Source organism: Limanda limanda, chromosome 20, assembly GCF_963576545.1.
Source record: "Limanda limanda chromosome 20, fLimLim1.1, whole genome shotgun sequence".
Taxonomy (NCBI): domain Eukaryota; kingdom Metazoa; phylum Chordata; class Actinopteri; order Pleuronectiformes; family Pleuronectidae; genus Limanda; species Limanda limanda.
This window is the reverse complement of record NC_083655.1, coordinates 19,112,031-19,123,020: the sequence shown is the minus strand read 5'-3', so window position 1 is coordinate 19,123,020 and position 10,990 is coordinate 19,112,031. Positions and strand designations below refer to the sequence as shown.

The following is a 10,990-nucleotide window of genomic DNA, read 5'->3' as shown; positions in this document are numbered from 1 at the left end:
CACAGGCCTCAGACAAAAGGCCTGTGAAAAAAAGAAAAGCTTTTTGCTGACTTTCTTAGTTAGGATTGTCATTATGATTGTTACACCATAAATATAAATAGGAAATTTCAAATTATAATTAGCTTTTCTTTATTTTTATCAAAAAAGTATCATTTTAATTAATAAATTATTTCTGATAGTTGTACATCATTTTCACTCCACTAGGAATGGGCTGGCCCTATGAGCTACAGGTAGGCTCTTAAGTGATTCAGTGATGTAGGTATTATTTTTGTTCAATTAATGGTTACTCAATCTAGTGCAAGAAATGGAAAATGAAAGTGACTGGATGATTAATATAAACAGTAGTTCATTAGTGAACAAAGTTGGACAATAATTTGTTGTGGCACTGATGAAATTAGTGTTGTGGAGATGCATCTTTGCGAAACCTATCAAGACAACAGAAAACTTGGACGAGGTTTTGAGTTAGAACTGACAGTAATGTGGACGTATATAGAAACAGTGAGGCTCCTTCCCCTAATAAATGTCTTTCAATACTAAACGTCTGTATGAATCAGCAGTTGAGGCACTTTCTTGAGATATATTGGCATGCCATGAAAACCAAAATGCGATGCAAAATAAGTCAATATAAAATTGATAAGCAAAAGCTGAAAATAGACAGAATAAAATGGATCCTTTAGAGCTGTGTCTGCCACAGTGATTGATTAGCGCAGCCCCTGGTGATGGTAATGTTTCTTTCACATATACAGTCTCTAAAGCAGGCTGACTTTAAAATAAAAGTGCTTGCCATCTGCAGGTTTTATCTTACGCATTCATGAACTCTTTTTTAGGTTCTTATCTTGTTAATTGTTTGTCTTTCACCAGATGAAAAGGTGAAAGGTGTGAAAGGGATGTGCTCCATTCCTCCATCTCCCAATGTAACATCAAGGAATGTACTGTACTTTTAAAAATCATTTGCTGATACAATCATTCTCTCTGGAGGGTAGATATTACTTCACAGGTCGATATAAATCTCAACTGGAGAAGCCAAAGGAACCACAGCTTTCAAACACAGCATCAGAGATAAGTAATGCCCACTTCCATTAATATGCAATTTTAGCAGAATGAACTTATATAATGAACTAATTAGAAAATATAAATTATTCATTTGGGATCCGTTTTTTTTTGTTGTCAAAATGGGATGTTACAGTATTCCACGTATGGAAAGATCAAAGTTTTAATTGGCTTTATAGGTGATTTCTTATTAATTGTATTTCAAGGTTCTGTGTTTTATTAAATAGATTTGTCTGTTAATGTGAATGTGTGTTGAAATGTGTCCGGACTGCTGGTGATGCTTGTCTGTTGGCCTTGTTAGCAAAGCCTTCGGTTTTATTAATTGAAAGAGTGACTCAGGTAAAAGAGGAGGTAGCTATTCTGTTGTGTTTCCCAAAACATGAATTCTCTTGATAGTTACACAAAAAACAACACATTTCAATTACAGCAATTTCTGTGCTTTTCAGACAAACTCAGGATAAGAAACCAACGTTTAAACCTGATGTCAAACTTTGCAAGTTTAAAGTTTGAATTAGCCATGTCAGCCTGGTATCTCAGGAAGTTACTGCGACCCTGCTCACCGTCTTTGACCATGAAATCCATAATCATGGGGGTAGGCCTGCCTCCAGTGCAGCTGTTTTCCCACGTACTCTCATAAACGAGTCCAAAGTCACACACATTTCTGTAAATCTCTAATACAGTAAATCACTTCCATAAAAGCAGCTCTCCCACACTGCCATGTCCTCAGACGTTGGGTCCTTTGCTGTAATGTTCCCTGAGGTTGTAGCTCTGATAACACATGGAAATATCACACACTCCTGGAGGCCCTGAGCTTCCCCGTTTACCAGGGTCTCCCTGAGGTCCTTGTTTCCCAGGAATTCCCTGATTGCCTGGATGGCCAATTCCATCAAATCCCCGGGGACCCTGAATTCCTGCAGGGATAAAGAAAGATACAACTGAATTTTGTATGAGCGATAATTCTGCGTCATTTATGGAAATAACGTCAAAGGTTCTAGTTAATTTGAATCATCATTCTAACTAAAAATAGCATAATTTGGATCATAAATTACATCTACCCTTCTAAGGAAAATACTGCACTTACTGTCTGTATCTTGCCGTCACATCTCCCTCACCAAACCAACTATGCTGTCAATATTAGTACTCATTGAGAACTAAGTACAAACAGGATCCACCCATGAACGTATTAAAAATGAAAGACTGCAAACAACCCAGATGCCTTTTTGTTAAAAGTGCATTCGTGCACAGATCTGAAAGCTCAGATGTCAGAACATTGCGGTTGCCAAAATAGCTGTTTCTTCACAAAACGAAATAATGGATGAGTCATTTTAGAAGAGCGTACGGATAGGTGCACTTTCTACATACCTGGATGTCCAGGTGGTCCTGCAGGTCCACGGTAACCTTCTCCTTTGCTCCCCTTGAGTCCTCTGGATCCCACGTCACCTGAGGACACAATGTATCTGCTTTAAAAAATGTGAGTATCTGTAAATGAGCTGTCAGGTTACGAAAAGTAAAAGGTGTGTTTCTGTTTACAGTGTCCAGACCTGTGCTGGGTATGCAGGTTTTCACTAAAAGGTAACAATGCAGCAACTTATCCACCACTAACTCGCTACATTATTTGTTTTTTTACAACCTTACTCTTATTCAACCAAATTATCTAAAGCACTTGTTTGGAGTGTTATTTAAATAAGTCTCTTTTGGACATAACAGTTTCAGTTGTCCATGTCGACACTGGAACACCTCACTATCATCAGAGAGGATTTAAACAAATGCAACTGATCATTGTTACCTAAACATGTTGGACTAAGAGAAATGTCTGCAGATGTTTTAAGTGTGAAACCTCAAAAAAATCTCTGCAGGGAAAAAAGTCAAAGAGCTGACATCTCTGTGAGGCTGTATTTAGGCACAACAGTGCTTCAAGCTAAATGTTAAATGTCAGCATGCATCATTTAACATGATGCTAATATGGTAATCTATTCGTCATCATAATTTCCATGTAAGCATGCTTACATTTGCTAATTACCACGGATTACCACGTTTATATGTTGGACGATATAAGAGTTTGACCTGATGATGTGTGAGATGAAAAGTCAGTGGATGAACATTATTACAATTTATCCTGTGGGAAAGATTAATACCCATAGTGTAATGGCAGTCCACTAGTTGGTGAGACATTTCATTTAAAAATATGTCAACCTCTTAGTGGCTCAGGATAAAAAAGTTTGGTGATCACTAGTGGGATTCAGTCTCTGGGCCCAGGGGGTATTTGTTCAAAGTTTCCTCTTAATCAGTGATAGAGTTTCTGTGTGAACCAAAGTGGTGCGCTGACAGGCAGACTAATCAATGTTGTCGTTAGAGCTGTGCCACTTGTGTGGGTAAAAAGCCTCTGAATGCAGTTGCCAGCAGGATGCTGTTTGCACAGCACCACTCCCCAGGATTCTGGAGGAATCTCTTGGGGAGAATCTGTCCCTCCAGATGGCTGAGCGTAAGTAATACAGCTGAAAAAGACATTATTCTTTCATTTAGCTCCTTTAAACATTCTGTTCGAGCCTGAGTCTACAAAGTTCTCATCGATTACAGGACACGCAATGTTCATACCCCCCAGTGAAACTTTGTAGACACATAATTCACAGAGAAAACCAGAACGAATCATCTTAGGCCAACCTTGGCTCAAATTCATCATTTTTATTCTTGATCTCTATGTGAAAAAAGATAACTAAAATAAAAGTTAAGCTTCTTTCAGACATGCACATGAACCCCACATAATTTCCTGACATAATCAGCAGGGGCTGTATTTGGGAACACAAATGTCCGAGTCATTTGCTGTGCTTGTTATGCAGCGTTTCTCCTACCAGCCCCCTTTTAGAAACTCCATGTGGGTGCATTGCTAATGACATGCGATTAATGCAAAATAAGAAAAACAAACAAAGAGAAAAGAGAAAAAAGGCCTCATACACATCGACCACACCGGTGATGATGTCAATTTGATTGACAGTCAAATTCAAGAGCTTTTTGTGACGCCAGTGTTGATGCGCTGTAAACAAAAACACGCAACCTCTGCAGCGAACTGTGGAATACTGCGCCATCCCTCGCCTCATGCCACATGTAAAACGGAGAATTTCCTACTGCCTTCCTAATATGTGAAAGGCAAACATCCAAAACCAAAAAGTCCAGACCCTATTGTGAGGACATTTTCCAGAGTTCATGTCTGAGAACGGCTTTAAAGACATACTCCAGTGATCTAGAATTGTACTTGTGTGACATAACAAAACAGTACCAGATCAATAGAAGGCATTATGCCACTGTTTTTAATAAGTAAAACCTGCCTTTCATTGAACAATAAAGACAAGTTCATCTACAAATAACATCAGTGCAATTACCTTTTTAAGATGCTTTGTGAATGAAATGTCATTCAGGACATTTAATCCCTTTTCTCACTACATTCAGCCTTCATTCCGTTCCCTCAGTGTTTCTAACCAAACTTCACACCTCTGGTGTTGCTCCTCTCCTGAACTAGCAAACTAAAATAGTCCACAGTAGCAGAGTGGTACAGTTTGGCATCTTTCACAGCTGATTAGCCATTCCCTGTCTTGAAGTGGTGATAAATCACAGACAGCTTATTGGGATGCATTCGGTTTTTGTTGTCTTTTGCTCTGCTGGCGTTCGCTGATGTTCACTTGTTTAATGATCTTGTTTTATGGGGTACAGTGAACATCAACGCATCCAATTTGTTAGGCGTTGACACTGTTTTGATTTTAATAGTTGATAAAAGAAGCAGTACATTTTGCCTGCACTCTTGGTCACGGGGATGTGCTGCTTTTGTTTTCTTTGGGGTAAAGAGAGATTGTTGTCCCAGTTTCAGACAGTGAATCAGACCACTATCTGTAAGGAAGCATTGCCTACAGAGAGCAGGAACTTTCCCAAGGTGTTGACGAGTACCTTAACAAATTCATACATTATGGGTCATATCACCTTTGATGCCTGCAGGACCCTGAAGTCCAGTTGGCCCTGGGTAGCCTGGAGAGCCGCTCCTGCCAGGGTAGCCTTGAGTTCCCATGGAGCCTTTGGTACCTGGTGCTCCTGGCTCGCCCGGGGGTCCCTTGATGTTCTGGCAGGGTTCACACCTTGCTGGGGGGGCCAAAGTCTGGAGCAGTGCTGGGAGTTGATCTGATAGGGCACAGCCAGAAAGTACTATTAGTGTTATTCAATTGAATTTACCATTTCAAACCCCGGACATATACAAGTTCACAACATTCTTAGGGTTTCTACTGCTAGGTACCACTACATTGGAACTAGTAGCCAATCCCCCAACAATACTAACTTATTATTTCTACCTTTTAAACATTATTTTCTCCAAACTCGAGGTTGCAAAAGAAAGAATCAATGCTGAAGAGAGCAAGAAGTTTCCATTTGGTGGATTGGATTCCTTCACGTTTACATCTCTTGCATCTCTGTTAGTCTTTGTTATTAAGAGCTAATATGTGACTTAACGAGTCAGGGAGGCGTAGAAGCTAAATGGGAGGCATCTCATGCTTGAGTTGCTTTTAGATAAAGGGTAAACATGGCAAAGGCATTTACACAGTTAGCGAGTGTTTGGTTATTTACGTTCTTGTCAATATTGCTAAATAATGAAAACCATCCGATATGTTTTGTGTTATTTAACTTAGCGCCACTCCGCGAAAGCAAAAGAGCAGATTAACCTGCTTAACCCCAGTTTGTTATAATTAATGAGAATCAATCAAAGGAATTATGTGAAATGTGCAGCTTTCAATTTGAGACAACTTAATCAGACTGAACCAAGGGAAACATTGGTTTTCCCCTCTGGTCGACAGAAAAAAACAGACACTTACTTCGCAGAACATCAGTGAGAAGCTTTAGGAGATGTTCATCTGAGGGAGGTTTGCCCTGCAACACACAATTACACCTTTCTTTAGCTGAACCCACTCAGGGACTATAAGCAGACTCAACCTGTGATTGACTATGCCTGCAGATTTACAGGATGTCAACGCTCCACTCTTTGTCTTCACATTCAGTAGCCCACACACACTGATAGTTGCACCCCATTACTCCCAAACATGCCTCCCTGAGTCCAGACAGGAAATCACTGATTGTATCTTTCAGCCCAATTATTTCTCTCTTGGTTCACTCACAGGTTTCCCTGGATATCCTGGCTGGCCCGGTTGGCCTGGCATCCCATCCTGGCCTGGAAATCCCCTGGGACCAACAGTACCCATGTGGCCCATGTCACCTTTCTTTGCTTCAGGACCCCTCGGGCCCGTGTCACCTGTCACACCTTTCTGAAAAAGCAGGAGGAGAGACAGAAAATCTAAAATCACAGTGAAAAGAAACTGGGGCCTGATACTGTTTGCAGTAATTTACCAAATTATGCTGTAGATTAATTGAAGAGAGCCACATGCCGCCCCTAAATATTGTCCAAATTTAGGGCACAGCTGGCCACCAATAAAAGAGCAATAGCACAAGCACTGAAATAAACAGTGAGTTATTATATAAGCTGCCCTAACATTAGCTGAAATCATTAGCGTGTCTGGGTAATTAGTTATCAAAAATAGTAAACTATTTCTGTTAGTACCAAGCCTAAGTTGCAGTCCATTAACTAACTAGATTACATTAGCTTAGTTAGTGTTAGTTAGTTGCATTAGTGCTTACATGTTATGTAAAAAATATGGATTATCAAAGAGTTTAGGAGGCTTAGGAGCTCTGTCCTGCTCTTAATGGATTTGGAGAATTGAGGGAAATGTAACCCAAACAAGATCAGAGAGTTAGCCCTCATCCAAAAACCCTCTCTTGTCAAATTAAAATAAACTAGATGTCAACATGAGCATGCTTAAGCAAGCAGAATATTTGAACACACTTTGAATGTTGTGGTGGATCTGTGTGCAAGCAATAAACACTATAAAAGGGTTACGTCAGACCAAAATAACAGTCTGCTCTTAAATCTTTCTAATAGAATAACTGACTAGCCCCAAACTGGATCACATGGATCAGCCGATGAGGATGCTGTTTGCCTTGGATATGCAGTTTCAGTCCCTTTTAAGACCCTTTAGTATCGCTCTGATTTGTAAACAAGTCGGCTTGAAGCATTAAAAGTCAGCCGGAGACAGCTCGCGGAGGGATAATTAGCGAGCTGATAGCTTGGTTGATAATATCAGGTACAACTGATGATATCTACCGTTGACACTAGTTTGTATTAGTGATCAAAAAGCATAACATAGTGTATATTCAATTATATCTTCCAAATTGTACAGCACTGGCACAGCGGAGAGAGGCTACATAACTTGTGATTCTGCAGACAGTACAGTAAGTGTTTGATATTTAAGATGTGTGCGCCTTTAGAAAGGAGTGCTTTTTTGATGTATATTTTTGCCCGGGGGGCCAGATTTCCCCCAGCCTGGAGGTATTGGCTCCGTAAGTCTTCTATAGCAGCCGTGCAGGCTTGACAGGGCTTCTCGCCGCGGTGAAGAATAAGACAGAATGGATTATATCTAATACCGCAAAGTCTAATTCGACAAACCTCTCCTTTCCTTCCCCTGGGTCCCACTTCGCCCTGATGGAAGAAAGAAAAGAGAGCAAGAAGGGTGGGGAGGGAGGAGAAGAGGAAGAAATGGAGAGAGGCAGTTAGACACTTCTGCTTCCATATCAAAGGCTGAGACAGTATGGCTGAGGAGATGTGCTCGCTGCTCTGCATGGCTGATGCAGGAGTGTTCTCTTTCCTGTCAAAGCTGATGGCTTACCAATCATTTTAGATCGGTTATTGTAATGCATTATCGAAAGTTTTTTTCTCATGTACAACTTGTGCTTTTGTGATGAAAAATGCAGATAGTGGTCCTTAAATAACACCCTGCAGTGTTAACACCATTTCTGTGAGGCTTTGGTTTAAAATGAAGAACCAGGACATGAATCTGAGGCTCATGATGTGTTTCCCTTAAAATCCTTCCTCATTTCCCCCATGAGGTGACTGATTTCAGCCATCTCCATCATGTATGACACAAGTAGCTTGGTCTGCTATTAGGAAGCTTAATCCCCAAAATATATCAGAGAACATAAACACTCCTTCTTCCAGCTAGCATTCTCCATTGATGTACTTACTTGTAAAGTGTGCATTCAAACCCTGGAGACAGGTCCCTATTTAGCTGTTCTTCATTAATTCACATGAATGTATTAATTCACTTAAAAACCATGCTCCTGCCACCTCCCTAAATTTCAAAGGTATGTTTCTTCGGATGACTCGATGGAAACAACACTTGTGCTCATTTCAAGGATGAAGGATTCCTAATTTATCTACAATAGAACTTTAAAAAAATATCAGGACTTGAATAAGAAATTCAACACTTGCAACAACCTCACACAAGAAATAAATTAAACTGTCATGCCTTGGTAATGGCAACATGAGAAAATTACAGTCTAATACTCTACATGATCCACAGTGATTACAAACAGCAGTCACGTCTGCCTGTTTCTATTTTAGTGCTCATATCCTTTGTCTTTACCACAGTTAATTTTCAGTTTGTCAATCCCACATCTGACAGAAGGAAACCACACTCTCAAAAAGGCATATGTTGGTAGCACCCTCAAGCTGCTGTAGAAATGATGACATAAAGCCGGAAGGAAGTCACATGGTATTGTCAGAGTTATTTTTGACGCCATGTGACTATTTGTTAAAAACACTGGCAGCTCCTTGAGATGTTACTGTATAAATGACAGAGTGTAAAAGATGGACAAGATGTCTCCTCTTCCTTCACCTGTCCAGAAATGAAGCCAAAATATCCTAAATACAAACCATGACATTTTAGATTTAGAGCCACAGTCTTTGCAGTAGGAATCGTGGGTTGGGCCTGCAATAGCGAGGTCCTGGTGATAAAAACACTCAATCGATCTCAATCAAGTCCCTAATAAATTTATTTGAATTGGATGTGATGTTTATGATCAATTTACTACCAGCCATTAGGGGGAGATCAATATGCTTTGGATTTACCATTGGGGGGGCTCTTTTGGCCTATGCTAGAAATATGTGTTTTTAACTGATGTTTTTGTTCTTCTACCAAATGTCTTTGGAAACTGTGATACATAGTTATGACCGATGGGTCGTCCAATCAGCTGTCAGGTATTTATCAATGAGCACCTGCAAAGTTTTACGAGTTGGATTTGTGTGACAAACCCTCTGTTGTGTGTCACGGCAGTGACGTCATTATAAAGCAACTAAATCTCTGCAGGGAGATGGATGGGTTAAAAGGAAATGATCGTTCATTTCCCGTTTCAACCTTCCAGTCAACCTTTTTCCTTTGAAAGAATAACAACATCATGATCGTTTCTAAACCAAACCAAATCGTAACACTAGGGGTTATCACATCATAAAAGATATTTATATTCCAATGGTGACCAGTAACCTTGAGTTTCAGAGACACTTCTACGGTGTTGACCCACATAAACCCCCATGGACACACATCTTTTATTATGATTAACACTAACCAGTTACCAGCGTTCACTCCAATGTGTAAGGTTGTATAGAAGATGCAGTGAAGGTTGGAGTAAGGGTCATGTTATCTGGGATGGATGTGAACTTTTAGGATGCTCTAAACCAACAACTGTCCACCTCTGTTCAGCTCTGCGTCCACACCTCATTCACTTTTCTTCCATTCTTTACTCGCTTCCTCCGTGTTGTGTTACCTTCGAATAGTCACAAGAAAAATGCAATAGGGGAACTCTCATTGTGTAATTAGTATATTTTTATTCCTGGTCGCCCTAAACCCAAAACGTCTAATTTATTGAGCCTGAGCTTTGCTAATCACTGTGCAGAAGAGCCTCGCTTTTGCCCTAAATCTTAATGCCACATTACTTGGTGGACTGGTGGAAGTGAGAAAGGAAATAAATGAAACAGAGCACACCCTCTCTTCTCCTGCAGTGCAGTTTTATCCTGCAGGAATTAGGAAGTCTGTCTGAAGGCAAAAAAATGTCAGATTCATTTCTGGGGGTGACACACTTGTGATTCACGGCTGATGCTTTTAGCCTTGAGGGCGTGTCACATGGAAGTTGGGCTACACTGTGTGCACGTTAAGCTGCAAGTCTCAAGTGGCACAGGCAAAAAAACACAATTCGGCAATATAGATCCTGCTGTGCACGCACACACACACACTCACACACGCCTCTGACTGAATTCTTTCTACTATAGAGATCGATGCGTCAGTAATTGATACTCACTGATCGATTCTATTCATTTGCTGTTGTTTCCAAAATGTATCAATTAAGAATGCGAGGCTTGAAGGCTTAAAATCGCTGCAGATAGCACAGCAATTTATATCACTATTATTGTTCATTAGCAATTATTGATGATAATCTCAGTATAGATAAACATGTTAAATCAGTCGTACTGTTCCGCTTCTTTCACCTTATGACACCTCATTTCATATTGTTGCCAACATCAAATCATTCCTCACTACTCAGATTGAACAATTAATTTAGATGGAATTGCATCTTGGCTTCAGCGTTAGCGCAAGCAAATATATCATTAAACATACTACACTTGTATTTGTATATGGACAGAGACAGATCTTTTTATCTGCTAATCATCTGGGAACATGCTAGTCCTTATCAGACCCATTACGCTTTTTCACAGTAGACACTTTCCCCGCTCTGGTGCTGTCATGGTTTACTGGGACCCTTAAACAGAGCCAAGTCATCGTTAGTTCAGTAACTGGTCATAATGTCTTCGGTTAGAAAGGTCTATCATAGTCATAAGAGCTCTCCAAGCTTAGAAAAGTATCTGCAAAAATCAGCTTGAATGAGCTCATTAGCTGAAACATTTGCATATGTCTATGTGTTAACTTTCCAATGCCCATGTCTCTTTGGAGAAGAGCAGTACACACAACACTAAAAATGGAGATGAAGAAGCACGACAAATATGACTAAATCGTACAAAAAAATCATT

At 40.1% G+C, this 10,990-nt stretch overlaps 1 protein-coding gene across 1 annotated transcript in view; it reads right to left on the bottom strand.

The window, feature by feature from the left end:
• Positions 1 to 1,773: 1,773 nt before the first annotated feature.
• LOC133027149 (collagen alpha-1(XXI) chain-like) overlaps positions 1,774 to 10,990 on the bottom strand; it is a 50,585-nt gene continuing 41,368 nt past the window's right edge. The window contains exons 27-32 of the mRNA XM_061094174.1: positions 7,580 to 7,612; positions 6,198 to 6,344; positions 5,898 to 5,952; positions 5,020 to 5,214; positions 2,413 to 2,490; positions 1,774 to 1,961 (exon numbers count right to left, since the gene is read on the bottom strand). Of these exons, the coding sequence (XP_060950157.1) occupies positions 1,774 to 1,961; positions 2,413 to 2,490; positions 5,020 to 5,214; positions 5,898 to 5,952; positions 6,198 to 6,344; positions 7,580 to 7,612 (696 nt within the window). The remainder of the gene's footprint in view (positions 1,962 to 2,412; positions 2,491 to 5,019; positions 5,215 to 5,897; positions 5,953 to 6,197; positions 6,345 to 7,579; positions 7,613 to 10,990) is intronic.